The sequence below is a fragment of the Miniopterus schreibersii genome (genome assembly GCF_964146895.1).
Source record: "Miniopterus schreibersii genome assembly, chromosome: 8".
NCBI classification, from domain to species: domain Eukaryota; kingdom Metazoa; phylum Chordata; class Mammalia; order Chiroptera; family Miniopteridae; genus Miniopterus; species Miniopterus schreibersii.
Window position 1 is genome coordinate 15,798,731 of NC_138109.1, and position 18,372 is coordinate 15,817,102.

An 18,372-nucleotide genomic window follows, 5' to 3' on the forward strand; every position below is an offset into this window, starting at 1 on the left:
AATATAGAATCAGTAGTAAATTCCTGTACTGTAGTCAACTTTCGAGGCGATAATATCCTCATTTTATTGATGAAGAAACAGGCTCAGAAGGGTTAAGTAACTTGCTTGACTCGCTAGTAAGTTGCAAAACCAGGATTTAGGGAAAGGAATGAATGACTAAAACTGGGTTCTCTCTTCCCTGTGCCTCACTGTCCCAGGTTATAAATGAGGAAATTGTTGCTGAATTAGGTAAAATCTTGCCCTCTCCGGTTTCAGTTCTTTCTAGCACAGTTGATTTTACCAATTTCGTATATAAACTTTAACTAGCTGTCTTCATCAAACAAGCCAAGAAATATTTTGATTTGGAATTACTGTTGTGATTAAGGACCTTCCCAGTACCTAAAGAATCAGCTAGCCAAAAATGAAATCTAGGTGGCTGAACATATCTAGGTGACTCTCAGAACATTTATAAAAAGAGGCTATTTCTGGTCAGGGCACTACCTAAGTTGTAGGTTCGATCCTCTATCGTGGCACATGTGGGAAGCAACTGATCAATATATTTTTCTCTCTCCCTCTTCCTCTCTAAATAAAAATTTAAAAAATCACTAACCATATTTTCGGGTGAGGATTAAATATATATATATTGTTAAATATTTTTCCATCACGGTACAGGCAAATAGTTCTTTTAATTAGAGGTTTTTTGTTCTGAACTCTTACAGGAGTAGAAAAGACAAATTCTTTGAACAGCAATGCTACTACTCAGGGCACTATAATGTAAACTCAAAGAGCAAATCATGCTCGTCAGCAAGGAGATTGTGGTCTAATCTGGGAGAAGACAAGTGAACTACCAAATATAGTACAATCAGTACTGATAAATGCCTCAGTCATTCTGAGTCCACATCTGCCAGTTTTCATACCCCAGTGCCACCATTTCCTAGCTATGCCAGCGTTAGCTATTTTTATTGTTTTTAGTAATCATAAGAAAGTACTATAGTGAGCAACAATAAAGGAAAAGAACCCTAGAGAAGGTGACACAGGCTGGATCTTGAAGTGCGTAAAATAACTTATTTGAACAAGAAGGAAGAAAGGAACATTGTAAGCAGAAGAACCAGCTGTAGCAAGGCTACAGGAGGTAGGGAAGTGCATGATGTTTCTGGGTAACAGAAAATGTAGCTAGAGCAGAGGATGTATGGGACAGTATGGTGAAGCTGAGATGAGTTATGGTCGCCCTTTGAAGAACTTTGTTATGCTAGGATATTGGAACATTGGTGTTCTGTGTATTTCAGAATAGGCTCTGGTGGAGCTTTGGAAGGAGAAATGGAAGGATGGAGAGACTAGCAGCAGAAAACCAGTTAGGAAGTAACTAGAATAGCCATGGTGAGCATACTAGTAGCTCAGAGCAGAGGAGTGGTAGAATGCAAGAGAGATTTGAAAGACATTTCAAGCATAGAATCAACAAGATTTGGCGATCGTGATTCCAGGGATGAATCAAAGGATGTGGGCAAAATGAACTCTGGGAGTTTTAACTTGTGATTTTGAGGCCTGTGATACCGATAAGGAGTGCAGTTGAACAGTTTAGGACATTCCTTCAGTAAAATGTGTATTGAGCAGCTACTACATGATAGATATGATAGATACAGTGCTAGGCACTTGGAATATATAGCAGGGAACAAGATAAAGTCCTTGCCCTTAACAAGCTTCTAAAACAGGAAGGCAGACAATAAACAAACTGGAAAATAAATTATATTGAGCTTGACAAACGTATGCCAGGATATTCAGCCTGGAGTGCGAGCGCAAACAAGGTCTACAGATAGCGCATTTATGAGAAAAGGTAGTGGTTCTTAAGGGGGAACTTGTTTTGTATTTAAAGGGTGGGCCAAGGAAAATGCACCAGGAAAACGTACTCAGGAGAAGCGATTGAAGGAGCAGGAAAACTAGGGAAAAGCGAGTGCTACACACGCTAAGAGAAGAGAGTTCTGAAGAAGGAGGGAAGCGGGTCAGGCGTGTCAGATGCTACAGAAAGGTCGGGAAGAATTAGAGTGGAGGAGAGGCAATTTTAAAAAATTAAAACAGCATTTTTTTACTATTAATTAATAATAGCAAAGCAATCTACAGTATCTGGTAACTCGGCTCTTTTTGATCATCTGTTTTAGTTACCATCGTCCATGATGCTGAAGTTTAAGAGAGGAGCTAAACAACCCCCCACAACAGGGCTCCTTTGCTGCTTCAGCCTCCAGAATGACATGACGGGAACTTCAGCGCTTACCAGCACCACCAGGATTGAGTCTTCTGGGGTGAACAGCAATTCTATGAATGTAGCGTTTCACTGGAATGGATTCTCATGTGCTGCCTTGAGCAAAACTGAACATTCTCAGTGCTTTGAACCTTTTAATATTGCAGCATACTGGAGGGGTCTTCCCTGACCAGCCATAAATGTCCTGGGCCACCTGCACCACACCCTTGCCCCAAGATGACTGCCTGTGCTGAGGCACAGTTCGCACCATTAGCCTTACCTGCTCTGTCCTGATTGTGAGACCCACTTGTGTAGGCACTAAATTCCAGCCGGCGAATCCAGTTGGTGGTGGGGACAACCAAGGGGGCCCTAGCCTTCTAGCAAAGAAGCCCCCACTTCCAGGGAAAGCCTTCCTACCACACTGGCATGTCAGCATTGTCCCATACCTCTTATAACACAGCAATATCGTCTCTTCAGGTAGTTCAGCCTGAAAGAAGCTCAGGATCTGACAAGTGCTTCCTTTTTGACACAGGTTATCCGGATTATTATTTTTTTAATCTTGAAGTGATGGAAATGTGTGTTCAGTCTGACCTGCAACCAGATTCCAAGTTGGGAAAATGCAAAAGCATGTATGTTTTCTGTATACAAAACCAAAAAAAGCCTTTGTGTTAATGCCAACTTGGCAGAAACTGACTCATGGCTTAAATGTTGAAAGCTGTTGTAGTTTTGTTGTACCAAATGATTCTGTAAATCATTTTGACCAACAGATATATTCTCCTCTGTAAAGCAGAGTTGTAGCAACTCTGGGAGCTGTGTGCTGTCGGCCCCCACACTTCCAGCCAGAATCACAGCAAAGTCTAGGAATGTTGGGTGCTAAATCGGAAATTTCTTTGGAGAAGCAATTAGGGGGGCACAATCATGACCCACTGCTCCTCTCCTCAGCACAAATGTTTGTCTTCCTGCTGCCCCTCTGGCAGCTTCCATCCCACTCCTCCCTACTACTCCAAGCCGGAGCCAGTGTAGTTGCTGCCTGGGCATTGGCTCAGCCCCCACCCCCTTCTTTTGTAATATATATTAATATGATTTCCTGAAACAGAAGATTCAGTTGCTTTCTTTCAATTTTTATTGAAAACTATTTCCCTCTAATTCCTTTCCACACTAAATAGAAGAAAAAAATAGTTCCTATTTAACTGATGAATGTGGCTTTTTCTCTTTAATGTTCATAAAATTGTGGCTGTTTTATAGATTTCTGCAGTCCCCATTGTTCTGTATGTAATCTTTCAGTAAATATTTTTTTTCTTCTCTATGTCCATGTACGATTTGCTGAAGAATCAGAATATCAGAATATCATGTCAAAGCAAATAGCTAATGTGACCTTAAAGAGTAGTGTGGGTAATGGGAGGTACTGGATTTCTCAGCTACTGCCAAATGCTTTATGGCTATGGAAATATACTGGGTTCATATCTCCTTGAAGCTAACATTTGGTATGACTGAGGGAAAGATAAGTGACAACTCTACAAAGTTTTAGAGCTCTGTGTATAAGGTGGCTGCACATTAACTGCTTACTTAACTTCAGCCTTTCTGTCTTGCTGGTTTGGAGATTACTTGGCTTATGTCAGAATGCTCTGTGTTTTAAGATGACATTTTAAACCCTTCCTTCACTGCCTTTCTTTCCCTTAATGTGCCAAGCTTGAAATAGGATTTGATTTCCTGAACTACTTGTCTGCTTTCTACGTGCCACCAAGAAATCTAGTTCATCTTTCATCTCATTCAGTTCTTTTGAAACAAGATACTTTGGGGGTCAAGTCTTTTCAGGTGTTTTATATATATATATAAAAAGGATTTTTTGTCCTTTCTGTGTAAGTAGCAATTCACAATCATAATGTATAAAAGAAATAAAAGCCTGATGTATTGTACTTCAAAATGCTTCCCCAATGTACAGAATCTCCTTGTAAAATAAATAATTGCATTGTATATCAGTCTTCCTACCAACATTAATTATTAAAGTATTTTAGAATTTTAAAAAATTATACTATTCTGATATGAAGTGTTTATTTTATGTTCTACTTATTCCATTTAAGCCAGCTTAAAAATGATACCTAAAATACTGCTAGACACCCTCATCGAGAAGTAGATGGGGAGGAGGGGGAGTAATAGTAAGAACATTAAGAGTAGCCAGAGATGAAGGTCAGTCATGTTTGTGAATGTCTGTGCACACATGTGGAAAAATAATAGGCTGCACAGAGGAAAGCCAACTGTGAACCCCATAGTATGTACCAGGTACTGCACTCGGTCCTTAATCCTATTTATCCCACCCCGTAGTCTGGGAGGTAAGTAGAAATATACTCATTTTACCAGTGAAGAACCTAAGAGGTGAAGTTGCTTCCCCAAGGTCAAAGCAAATTATGTAATCAGTTTGCATATTTTTAAGGACAAGCAGTTGCATCCCAATAATCCCTACGAGGATTACTCTGTATGGACCACACATAATTAGACCTCGGGCTGACATCACAGTAAGACAGTTCATACTTCATACACTCTTCTCTGGCTAGCAGCCCAGTTTCATTCAAGGTGGCCTCACCAGTGACTCACTTTCTACTTGTCACTTGATTAGTGCACCAGCCTTTACCAAGGGTTTAAAAAAAACATGAGTCAGAACTCATGTCACTGGGTTCCACCTGCTCCCAGATTTTCCTTCTACTAGTCCTCCAAAGAGACCTCAAATTGCCATTACCCTTTTGAGATTAAGCATTGTCTCCAAAAGGGTGTTTTGCAGGTGTACATTGCCCAGTGTTGGCTGAAACAGTGAATGAGTTTAGGGTTCTTACTGAGAGGGAGGACTGTAGTAGAGTGAGAGGTTTGAAAAACCACTATCAAAAAGGGGAAGTCCAGTGGATATTAAGTGGGAGGGGAGGGGATAGGAAGTATACTTATAAAAGCTGAGAGTGTGCTACAAAGAAAAGCCAGTCCTGAAACCAAAATAGCCAATCTTTTCAATTCCAGCTCCACGAGGCCTGAAGGTAAAAACAGGAACCACCACCAACCTGGACCACTTGCTCCATCCGTCTCTTGTGGATACCATTACTTTCTTCCCCCAAGAATTTTTGCTTCCTTCATAAAACAGAGGTCATCCAACAGGAGCAAGCACCCACAATGTCCCTCCATCTGGTACTGAGGAGACACACACACCATTTATGTATTCATTCATTCGTTTAATTTTATCTCCTTCCTACACACACACCCCCCACCCAAAATCTTCCTTTGACCCTATTTTCTCTTCAACTTATTTAAACTTCTGTACAGTCCAAGCAGCTGAGCTAAATGAGTGACAAGTGGAGAACAAAGGCCTGATGGGAGATGTAAACTGAACAGTCTTCTTGACATAGGTTCTGACCTCTGGTCTGTATGCACTGTTTTCCATTTCTAAAGCTATGTTCACTCAACTTGTTAAAATCTAAACTAAATCTAAAATAAAAATGGCTTTCCCTGAGGTCACCAATGACTTCTCAGTTTATTGCCACATCAAAAGCCTTTTTCCAGCTCTTAATATATTTGACTACTCTGCAATATTTTATGTTTTGGACCATGTCCTTGTCCTCAAAACTTCTTCCTTGGCTTCTCAGACACCAATGTCTCCTGATTCTCCTCCAATCATGTCTTCTCTGTCCTGCTGGCTTCTTCCCTGACCACCATTTAAATCAGGGGTTTTCGTGTCCTCTCATCGCTCTCCCTGCTTTCCCAAGGTGACTTCAGGCATCATCACTCTTATTCTGATAATTTTGAAATCTTTATCTACAACTCAGGTTTCTTGCTGGAGTCCAACCCTATATCCAGTTGCCCTTTGAAGATTTATACACACACACACACACACACACACACACACACACGGGTGGGCAAAAGTAGGTTTACAGTTTGAGTACCTGAAACAGTGAGCTTATAGTTCTATTATTTGTATTACAAATTACTTACTTGTATTATAAATTATTTATTTGTATTACAACTGTAAAACTACTTTTTCTCATCCCTGTGTATGTCCAAATGTTCACAACGTAAGTTATATGCTCCTCTAATGTCTACCCCACAGCCTACTTTCTCAATTATCAGAGTTAGAGACCACCATATGTTGAGCCTCCCCAGCCTGAAACTTTGGTATTATCTGCAAGTTCCTCTCTTACCTTGCAGGTCCAGTAGGACAGTAAGTTCTGAGTATTCCCTACCTAAAAAGTCTCTTCATTTATATGTCTCCTCTTGCTTGTTTACCATTCAAATCTAAAGTCTGGAGGATTTTATAACCTCCAGTCTCCCCAGTCCTTCAATATTGCCACTAGAATTAACTTTCTAAAATGCACAGACAGTCACAGCAATCCTTTACTTCAAAACTTATCGGCCTCTAGTTACCTAGATAAAATTTAAACTCAACCTGGACTACAAAATATTTTGTAATTCAATTCTTGCCTATTTTCCAGTCTCATGAAAAACCCAGGCAATTTTCCCTTTAATGTCCCTCATCAAGCTGACTTCTTACCCTTCCTGGGAGATCATAGGTCTCCTAGTTCCTCAGCCTGGAAAGCTGTCATCATCCATGCCCCACTACTTACCCAGCCCCTTAACGATTCCTCCAAGTTTAGCTCAAATTTTAACTCCCCAGGAAAACCCTCTTACCTTTAGCATATTGTTCAGTTGCTCTGTCCTCTGTGTTCTCACAATACTTTATTTATGCAAGATAGCACTCATCAAGCAGTAGCATAATTTGCTGTTGTGTGTCATCTAGAGTCCCCAGTGTCTAGCACAATGCCCAGCAAATAAGTCATATCCACTAAGTAAATGTTGAATGAGTGATTGAAAGGTAACTGAATGCTGGTAATATCACCAGAGAAGTAGCAGGATTATTTGTAGTCCTTCCTCTAAACTATTGGTTCTCAAACACGTTAGTTTTGTGCCTCCTTTACAATTTTAAAAATTATTCGGAGTCCCAAAGAATTTTTGTATCTGTGGGTGATATCTATTGATACTTACTGTACTAAAATTAAAACAGGAATTTTAAAAATACTAACAATACCTTTCAAAATAACCTATTGCACACTAACATCAATGAATTTTTATGAAAAATATCTATTGTCCAAAAATAGTGAAAAAAGTGACAATGTTTTACATTTTTTGAAAATCTCTTAAACTTGTGGTTTAATAGAAGACAGCTCAATTCTCATATTCGCTTCTGCATTCAGTCTGTTATTGTATACTCTTTTGGTTTAAATAAATGAAGAAAATCCAGTCTCACACAGTTGATAAAGATGTCAGCCGTTCTTTCAAGTATATGCTGTTCCATGAAAAAATATGGCTATTTCAGCTCACAATCCAAACACCTAAGTTCTTTTCCTGGAGATAATCACTGTACTTTGGCATGCAGCAAAAGTGCTTTATGTATATTTCTCCCTTTGTCACTCAGAATATTAAAAAGATGTATACTCAAAAGTCAAGAATAAAATTAGCCTGGTGGGAGTGGCTCAGTGGTCGAGCATTGACCTGTGATCCAGGAGATCTTGGCTTGATTGCCAGTCAGGGCGCACGCCTGGGTTTCGGGCTCCATCCCCAGTAGGAGGTGTCCAGGAGGCTACTGATCAATGACTCTTGCATCATTGGTGTTTCTCTCTCTCCCTCTCCCTCTCCCTTCCTCTCTCTGAAATCAATAAAGACTTTTTTTTTTTTAAAGAATAAAATTAATGATTATTATTTCATCAAAGACATTCTTAAGGGAACTTTTCTAAAAAATTGCAAATTTATGATGAAAAAAACTACCAGTACAGTTTGGTGAGAGGGCCTTGAAATATACTGAGGCACCAGGCAAGTTTACCCACGATTTCATTCTACATCAGTGCAGAATCAACCCAGTGAAAAAGGCAAAGAAAGTATTATTATGAAACAGCTTTGACCTCATGGACCCCCAAAAGAATCTCGGGGACCTCAGTGTCTGCTAACTGCACTTTGAGAACCACTGCTCTGGGCCTGTTTTGCATCTTAAAATCTGAATAATACTAATGTTTTAGAATTGCTGTGATAGTAAATAATGATGTAAAACACCCAGCACAAAATCTAAGAGGAACACCATAAATGTTTCTATTTGTTATAGTCCAGCTGTGATGGCTCTATGTCAATTCATCTAATATTTATCCACCTAACACTATGCTCGAAATTCTATCACATTTGTAACATCTCACTATAATATGTATCTTCAGAATTCTTTACTTGCCTAATTCTTTATATTAGGTGTGTGTTAAAATGTACTTAACAAAAAATTTACCTTTTTAACCATTTGTAAGTGTACAGTTCAATAGTCTTGTACATTCACACTGTTGTACATAGGAGGCTTTTCACTGTAGCCAATTCGCTTAGGAGCACTTGTCTTACTTACATACGCATTTATCAAATGTTTATTTCACCTGTGACAGGGCAGATTCAATCTCTTTTGAGACTTTCCCCACTTCTCTAGATGTCTTTTCCTATTTTGCATACTTATTACGCCGAAGTTATTTTTGGCGAGTCTATTTAACAGCACATTCTCCAAATGGGGTGAACTGACTGTAGAGAAGTTAACTTGCCATTGGGAACTTCTCTACCAACCTACAGATTCTACTCACTTCCTGTAATTTACATTCCCCAGCAAAGTCGCGCGTGAAGGCTCAGGTGTCGCGAGAATCCTCTGGTCCGGGCAGGGGTGGGGCTTAGCCGCTCGTAGATTCCGAGCCCCCTCGGCGGATTTCTGATTCCCTAACTGCGCATGGCGCAGCGCAGGCGCAATACCCATATCCGTTCGCTTCGAAAGGTATAAATAAGGACGCCTTGGGCTTGCTCGGCCTTTTAGGGGAAGACATTTGCTCTGCGAGCGTGGAGGTGATCGGTGAGTGGTTTCAGCCGCCTGCTTTGTCAGTTCTAGGCCTATTATCCCAGTCCTGCCAACCAGCCTACCTTGTGGAGGTGACACTTTAGGATTGCCTCCAGCGGCGTCGTGTTAACTACACTTTACTCGTGCAGTCGGGCTGGGTCGGATACGGTGCGCGGGTGGTGGCCGTGACCAGGGGCACGAGTGCCGAAATACCACCCTATTCCCTGAGACGCTAAAAACGCAGCCCCTTCCCCGCCCCCAATGCCCTGCCTCCTAGGAGTCTCGTTGTCCTCGGGACTGACGGATCTTAGTCCTGCCAGTTTGTTTTAACATTTAGGATAATTTCACAAGTCCTGATGATCGGTTTAAAATACGAAGACTAACTGCTGTCTAAACGGCTCCGTACTTACCGTTTCTTTGCCAGTCGCTCGCTGATTGTAGTTTCTGGATGTTTGCGGTGCCTGGCTGAAAATTAGTTTAGGATACTGTTGATCAGTCTTGAACTCGAGTTCTGTTGATTTGGGGGAGTTTAAGATCCACCCCAACGAGGATATCCCTGGGAAGTCGCTGTCGTCTGGATGAAATCGATTTATAGCACAGCAATCTAAATTAAATTGTAGTGACCAACGTGGATACCCCGGGAGGTCACTCTCCCCGGGCTCTGTCCAGGTGGCGCAGGGGAGCATAGGGCTCTGCCCCGTGATGTACAGTCCCTTTCCACGGCGTTGGAGAGAAAGCCGGGCCTTGAGTCTGCGCCTGCATATTCCTACAGCTTCTCAGAGTCCTGCGGACAATGACTGAGGAGACAAACCATGCAGGAAACATCTCTCTAGAGCAGCGATTTTTCAACCGGTGTGCCACAGAATTTCTAAAAACATGCGGCACCTGACTACTAAGTCTGGGGCGCTGACTGCTTTTCCGCTAGATTGTCAGCTAAAAAAACATGACAACAGCCAACACGAAAACCGTTGGTTGTGAATGAATCAAAATTAATACCTTTCTAAAAATATTTTTGGGTGTGCTGCAGAATTTTAGTAGTTTATATGAAAGGTTGAAAATCGCTGCTCTGGAGCACCTTATCTGTATATAGGTTGATCAGAAATGAAATGTTTAGTCAGTTTTACTGAACTTCCGGGTTAAGCTCTTTATCTACCTTGTTTTGCAGCCTTCGGTCAAGATTCCAAATAACTTGATTTGGGGTGAGTAAATCTGAATTGCTTTTGGCTTACTGGTTTTGCCTGTCAGCATTTTGCAAAAAACGTTTAATCATTCTGAGCTCAGTCCCCCTTCATGAAGGTGCTATTGCTGGTTAATACATCCAGATAGAAACTTTGCTACGTCTTTGTAGGCATGTTGGCAATATTTTAGATATATGTTCATGTTCTGGGGAGATGCTCCTTCCAGTAAGACTGCTAAGATTTTTACATCTTTCATTCTTATGTGATATAGAGGAGAAATTTCTACTTAGCAAATTTAAAAAATTGTGATAGCTTGGACTGACTTAACCGGTCACCCTGGTGAAATTTACATGAGTCATGTGATGTGCATGCCCCCTCAAAGCCCATCCCCAGGAGAAGGGTTTGGTCTCAACAATCCCTTTTCATGGTGCTGGGGTTGAAGCTGGGCATATGCGTCTGCATACTCCTACAGTGAATGATCGTGATCAAGTAGGTAAACCATGAAGGAGAACATAGTGACAAGTTTGGAATTGATTTAAAAACAGTTAATCAACAGGCTCTCCCCACAGCTACATGTAGTGTGGGGAGTGAAGAAAAATGAAATCTCTACAAGGTTTTGAGGGGTAAATACTGTTCAGCAGTGCTGTCCTTAATTCCAGCTTATAATTGATCAGGCACTCCCGACGTGGATACCCCGGGAGGTCACTCTCCCCGGGCTCTGTCCAGGTGGCGCAGGGGAGCATAGGGCTCTGCCCCGTGATGTACAGTCCCTTTCCACGACGTTGGAGAGAAAGCCGGGCCTTGAGTCTGCACCTGCATATTCCTACAGCTTCTCAGAGTCCTGTGGACAATGACTGAGGAGACAAACCATGCAGGAAACAACTAGTACGCTAAAATGTAGAATTTTTTAAAATTTGAGGATCTGAATATCAGTCTAATCCCTTTTTCTCTTTTCATTCAGGAAGGAAGAGGAGCCGCCTCACCGTTTTGGCAGTTGACAATGCTTTCCTCTGTTTGACAGGGAGAGTTGGTAAAGTGATAACCATTTTTGGAAAATAAGTAACTGCCTTTGGAGTAAAACAGGGACTAGGAAGACAAATGCACATTCTCGGTCATAGCCCCCGATCTATATTAACTGGCAGACTAATAAAATGTTCCATTGGACAGGTAGCCCATTGAAATTTTTAAGGAATTACAGAAGACACTGAGCATAGTCCTTGGACCTAGAAGGCCCAGAGGACTTTTCAGAATGTGAGGCAAAAAATTGGAACTAAAATGCTACTTACCCTTTTTCGTCCTCAGAGTTCTTTTTTTTTTTTTTTTTTTAACTGCATAGCTAAATGAACAGAAAGCAGAAGCCCATGAGAACCTAGATGTCTTTTTTATTTTATTTTTATTAAAGATCTATTTCTGATGTATTTATGAGTTATAATAAAGGTGACTATGCGTATTAGTGTGATTTCTTTCTTTATGTGGAAGTGTGTGATTGATGTCAGCCAAAAATAGTGTTCCGTGGATGGAGTGCTACAGCAGTTAATACCTGATTGGTTCTAAAGACTCGTAGCTCTTGTCTGTCCTGTGTGTATCCCTGTCGTTGTCCAAGTAGTGAACACTTGAGCCTGGAAGAAAGTTGCCATGAGTGATGTGAGGTTGGGTCACAATGGAATACTTGTCAAGCTCCTGTGTAGGCTGCTAGCATTGTAGGGAGGTGTGGTGGGTCCTGAAGGATGGGGAACTAGCAGGGAATCCTCTAGAAGGTAAAGTCTAGATCCTGGTGGGGCTAAATGAACATGGTGTGGGGAGGTAAAATAACCAAAACCCTTGGGGTCAGATTTAAGTGAAGTGGGTGAATTTGGAGTCTTAATTGTTGGGTTATGGCCCAAACTGATGGGAATATCCAGAATGGACAGTTTCTCATAAATGTTGTTCGGGGCCAGAGGATAATTTGGGAATGGGAGCTATTTCATATATTCATGATTATGGAAAACAGCCTGGGAGAACTTGGTTTTTTGTTTTTTTAGTGTTGAAAGTATTATGAATGTCCCTTTTATTTACCCCCTGTTCCAGGCCTTCACACTTGTCTGTGTCTATGGTTTATGCCTATAAATTCTTAGGTTAATGTTTCACCACCCATCCCTGCCATACAGCAACATCTAGATTATCTGCCTAAACAAGTAGCACTCACTGTACTTGGTTCTAAATATTTGCATATGTTAATCCCTGCAGCTCTGAAGTGGGCATTAATCTAACCCAGTTTCAGACCGGAAAACTCAGGAACAGGCTAAATTGCCCAAATTCTCAACTAGGAAGTAGAGCTTCTGCACAAACTATCAAACCCCTGCAGACTTGCTGGAGGGGAGCCATGTGCAAGGAAGGATCTGTTTTATCCCCAGGACCAGCCCAGTGTCCAGTTCTCATCTTGGTACCATTACCACATACTGTCTTTGGAGGGGAGGTGCTCAGTATTAGCTTTTCCCCCAAACCAGAGAAAGATTATGTTTAGTACAAATTCTCAAGATAGGCTGGGTAACTAGTGCTGGACAGGAAATACCTGTACACATCTGATGTAGAGCTGAAGCAAAGGTGTCAACAGGTATTGTAGGTCCCACCCTTTCTGCTAAATTTTATCTTGCAACAAGCCTGTCTAGACTTTGAGACCGGCTTTTCTGGCCTTTTTTCTGCATGTAGGCAATTCGTATGTGTTGCCAAACTTGGAGTCTCACTTCCTAGGTTGGGATCCTGATACCACCACTTGCTATGTATGTGGCTGTGGGTGAGCCACTTAATCTCTCAGCCTCAATTTCCTCACCCACAGAATGGGGATGATAAAAGTACCTACCTATTGGGGTTGCAATGAGAATTAAATGAGTTAAATATTTATGAAAAGCTTAGTCTCATAAGTACAATGAGCTTGTTAAATAGAATTCTCAGACTTCTCAAGTAAACAACTAAGGATATAGAATTCAAAAAATTTTGTTGAATGAAGTACCATCATTCATTTACTACTAAACCAGGCTTATCTCACCCAGAGCCCACCCTACCTTTCCAGGAAAGGTAAAAGGGGAGAATTGTGATTAGTAACTTGCCCAGGATCCCCTAACTAGTAAGTAACAACCAGGATTTGGACCTGACTCCAAAATCATATCATAATATACTATTAGCTTTGAACAAGGCAGTTTGGTAAGATTATATGTACATTGTTTCACCTAATACTTCATGTACCTCTAAAGTAGGTACTCTGTTTAGACCGTATTAGGTTTGTGCTTAGGTTTGAGTCTTAAGTTTTCTTTTTAACATTTTTTTCAATTACAGTTGACAATATATTGGTTTCAGGTGTAAAACAGTGATTAGACATTTCTATAACTTACGAAGTGGTCACCTGTGTATGTCTAGCACCCATCTGACCACACTGGTTGGTACTTGTTTTCCACTTGTCTTATCTGTTCTTTATTTGTCCTCTTTCTGCCTCTTTTTTTAAATGAGTTTTGTGGGGGTTTTTTTATTATTATTACATTTTATATTTATTGGCTTACTAGCCATAACTTTTTGTTATTTTTGTATGTTTTTGGGTTTATAGTATACACCTTTAACTTTGATCAGAGTCCACATTCAACTGAGAGACCACTTCATTTATTACAGTATAACAAATGTACATTCTCACTCCACAGTCTGTTATTATTGTCATATATTTTATATGTTATAAAACCCACAATGCGTTACTATTTTTGTTTAAACAGGCAATTGTCTTCAAATTGTTTTTTTTTTAAATCTTATATATTTGCCCAAGTTATATTTTCAGTGCTCTTAATTCCTTTGTGTAGATCCAGATTCTCTCCCTCCCTCTCTCTTCCTCTCTCTGAAATCAATAAAGGTATATTTTTTTAAAAAGAAAAATAAATAAAAAATATCTTCACAGCAACATCTAGACTGGTGTTTGACCAAACAACTGGGCACAATAGCCTAGCCAAGCTGACACAAAATTAACCATCACAGATCTATAGTATCATCTAGTATTTTCCTTCTGCCCAAAGGTCTTCCTTTAACAGTCTGATGGCGTTGAGTCCTTTCAGCTTTTGTATGTCTGAAAATTCTTTAATCTCACCTTAATTTTGAAAGATGTTTTTGTTGGATATACTTTACTAGTTATGATTTTTGTTGGATATACTTTACTAGATATGATTTTCCTGGATTTTAGAAATGTCGCTCCACACTGTCTTGGTTGCATCCTTGTTCCTGTTTCTCTGTACATAAATGTTGCATTTATCCTCGGCTTCCTCCTCTGTGCATAGTCTTTTTTCTCACTGCTTTTAAGATTTCCTATTATTGGTTTTTGGCAATTTGATTTTGATGTGCCTTTTTCTTGTACTTGGAGTTCCTTGAGCTTCTTAGATTTTGTATTAGGGTTCACCAGAGAAACAACCAGTAGGATGTATGTGGCTATATCAATAGATGGATAGGTATTTTAAGGAATTGGCTCACATGGTTGTGGGGACCAGCAAGTCTGAAATCTGTAGACTAGGTTGGCAGGCTGGAAATTCAGGAAGAGTTGATGTTGCAGTCTTGAACCTGGAGGCAGACTTGGTAGAATTCCTTCTCTTAAGGCCTTCAACTGATTAGACAAGGCCCACTTAAATTATGGAGTTAATCTGCTTTCCTCAAAGTGTACTCATTTAAAGATTATATTTAAAAAATATCTTCAACCCAGCCGGGTGTGGCTCAGTGGTTGAGCGTCGACCTAGGATCCCAGCGATCGGGGTTCGATTCCCGGTCAGGGGTGTGCAGGAGGCAGCCAATCAATGACTCTCTCATCATTGATGTTTCTATCTCTCCCTCCCTCTCTCTTCCTCTCTCTGAAATCAATAAAGGTATATTTTTTTAAAAAGAAAAATAAATAAAAAATATCTTCACAGCAACATCTAGACTGGTGTTTGACCAAACAACTGGGCACAATAGCCTAGCCAAGTTGACACAAAATTAACCATCACAGATCTATAGGTTTATAGTTTGGGCATTTTTTAGTCATTATCTCTTCATATATTTTCTGTCCCCAGCTCCTCCTTGCTTTTGGGATCTCCAATTGCCATTTTTACTTTTTAAAAATTATTTTTTTCCCCTCTGTGTTTCATGTTGGATTGTTTCTATTGCTATGCCTTCAAGTTTACTATTCATTACTTTTGCAATATCTAATCTATTGTTAATTCCACCCAGTGTATTTGTCATCTTAGATACTGATATGTCTTCCATGTCTTAACGTTTGACCATATAAGATCTAGTTATAACTTTCTTTTTAATCCTCACCTGAGGATATGTGGTTTGGTGTTGTTTTTTTTTAATTGAGTTTTAGAGACAAAGGGAGAGAGAAAGAAAACATTGATGTGAGATACATCGATTGATTGCCAACCCATATGCACCCCAACAAGGATTGAACCCTCAACATTTTGGGGTATGGGACAATGTTCCAACCAATGGAGCCACCTGGGCGGTTAAAATAACTTCTAATGTCCTTCACTTCTAATTCTATTACCTGTCAGTTCTGGGTTAGGTTCGATTACTTGTTCTCCTTATTATGGTTTGTGTTCAATAAATAAAACAAACATAGAGTGTGGAAAAAAATAAAACTGATTTTTGGGTTCAAAGAAGGAAAAGATAAGTGGGGCCAGGGAAGGCTTCATGGAGATAGGAACTGAATTGAACCTTAAAAAAATGTATCAAGAAATCATGATGGGTGCATGATGCAGTGTGCAGATGATGTTTTGTTGAGTTGAACACTTGAAACCTGTATGCTTTTGTGAACCAATACTACCTCAACCAATTCATTTTAAAAAAAGATGCCTGGCCGGGCGTGGCTCTGCAGTTGAGTGTCGACCTAGAGTCCAGGCGATTGTGGTTCGATTCCCGGTCAGGGCACATGCCTGGGTTGCGGGCTCGATCAATGGCTCATCACTGATGTTTCTATCTCTCCCTCTCCTTTCCTCTCTCTGAAATCAACAAAGATATATTTAAAAATAATAATAATAAAGTTACAACCTCCCCCCAAAAAAAAAAAACACTTAGCTAGGCAGAAGGAAAGGCACCCAGCACCCAGTAGGAGAACAGCCCAGATAAAGATGAGAAGGTGGGAATGAGCACAGGTACCTTCAAAGTACAGTGCTGAGGCTAAAGGGGAAACAGAAATCAATGGCTTGGCACATTTGCCACTTGGTATTGTAAGCACAGCACCAAACAAATACCTAATTTTTTATAAAGATTTCTAAGCAGGGCAAGGTCTCACAGCCATGACTTAGGGAGACTAACCTTGGGATACTGGTGGAATGACATGGAGGGGAAGAAATGAGAGGCGGGAGCAGAGTCCAGGAGGGTGGTGCTTTTGACCAGAGGGGCAGAAGTAGAAACACAAAGAGAAGAGAGAGGAATCAGAAAAGTTAAGATTTGAATCTGTACTTCTCAGAGGACCTTAACTTCGGCTAGAAGGGTAAAGCTGGGGGGTGTCTGGGCAGAGATGTAGGGCTGAAACGCGGTGGGGGGCAGGTGGACTGCCCTCTCAAACGGTGAGGGCTCAGCCCTGATCGAGAGTCCTGGCCCCTTCTACCACGTGATGACTCCAGGCAAAGTCCTTAACCGCTTTGAACCTCGTGTTCTCATTTGACAATAGTCATGAGGTTTTTGTAAGGAACAAATGTGCTAACTAACATGGGTGGACATGTTTCTGTAGTTAACGAAGTAAAGGGTTACAAAACAGGTGATAGTAATAACCGTTTTTATGATTGCATTAAGCCATGTGAGTAAGAACTTGGAGGAAGACGGCAGAGAGAGATCAGAGATCCCAGGGCTTAAACTTGGAGAAATTTCAGGGTACTATCTCATCCAAAGGAAGAGTCCGTGATGGAGGCAGAGGTCAACTTGAAAAGGTAAGAGGCCCTCGATGGGGAGTGCTTTGGGGTGAGCTCTGCACAGTAAAAGAAATTCAGCTGATAAATACTCATCAAAAATGTCCATCTACCTGGGTATGATAGAGTGGCTTTTAGAGTCAGAATCAACATGAAATGGAGAAAATACCCTTCTACAGAGATCACCGCCGTGACCTGGGAACCCCCCCTCACCCCTGACAATCCAATGGCCAGAGAGGTCACCACAGGGAACACTTGAAATCTTCCAGAGCTGTCTGTGTCCACGAAGGAGTGTGTTAACAAGAGAGGGTCATCTGCTTGGTACCTGTTTTCCTTCTACAGCCCCCAGCCCCCAGCCCCAGTTCACAGTCTTCTTGCCTGGTCTCCCTCACCCCACTTGTTCCCCCCACTCCTAGTTTACCTTCCCCCAAGTCATTTCTCCATTCTGTTCTAAAACAAAAATCTCATATCAGCCACGTGGTCAAATCCCTTCCATAGTTTCCCGTTGCCTAGGGACAGAGGCTTCAATCCTTAGACACACAAGACCCTGCATCTTTGGCCCCGCTCTCCGGCTCCAGTGCTCGCCCCTCTCACTCCCACAGGCACCCTCTGCTCCAGTCAGACATGCTTGATAGCATGTTTCCCACAACCACTGCAGGCTCTTATTGCTCCCTGTCATTGCAAGGGATGCTTCTCCTAGGATGTCCTGGCTTCTTGGAGTTAACTTGGAAAGTATTTCTTTCTCTTTTTTTAAACGTCTTGATTGATTTCAAAGAGAGTAAGGGAGAGGGAGAGAGAGAAACATCAATGATCAAAGAGTCATTGATCAGCTGCCTCCTGCAGGCCCACTACTGGAGATTGAGCTGGCAAAACCCCGACATGTGCCCTGGCCAGGAATCCAACCCTCACCTCCTGGTTCATGGGTTGATGCTCAACCACTGAGCCATGCCAGCCGGGTGGAAAGTATTTCTTAAGTCCAGGCTGAGCCAGATGCCCCTGTGCGTACCCTTGTCATAGCTCCGTGTTGACAGTCTGATTTCTCATTTTTCTCCAACGGAGACCCTCTTGAGAACAGAGAAGATCAGTATCTCTTTTCCCTGTACAGTCCCTATCACACAAGATCTTCCCATAAACAAACCTTGTTTTCAAGCGGTCTTTCTGGTCGTTAGTCCACTCGTCCCAATTTGGAGTCCCCCAAATGCACACCCACTGTAC

General features: G+C 41.2%; 1 protein-coding gene and 1 long non-coding RNA gene across 6 annotated transcripts in view; both read left to right on the forward strand.

The window, feature by feature from the left end:
* PHACTR4 (phosphatase and actin regulator 4) overlaps positions 1 to 4,233 on the forward strand; it is a 73,657-nt gene extending 69,424 nt beyond the window's left edge. For all 5 annotated transcript variants that reach the window (XM_081145391.1, XM_081145392.1, XM_081145393.1 and 2 more), the window contains one exon: positions 2,133 to 4,233. In XM_081145391.1, coding sequence (XP_081001517.1) covers positions 2,133 to 2,148 — 16 coding nt within the window. In that variant the 3' untranslated portion in view covers positions 2,149 to 4,233. The remainder of the gene's footprint in view (positions 1 to 2,132) is intronic.
* A 4,678-nt stretch (positions 4,234 to 8,911) lies between these two features.
* On the forward strand, positions 8,912 to 11,720 carry LOC308561098. Its single transcript, XR_013999432.1, has 3 exons — positions 8,912 to 9,107; positions 10,258 to 10,291; positions 11,232 to 11,720. It is a non-coding gene; the product is annotated as an uncharacterized lncRNA (long non-coding RNA).
* The last annotated feature ends 6,652 nt before the right edge of the window (positions 11,721 to 18,372 follow it).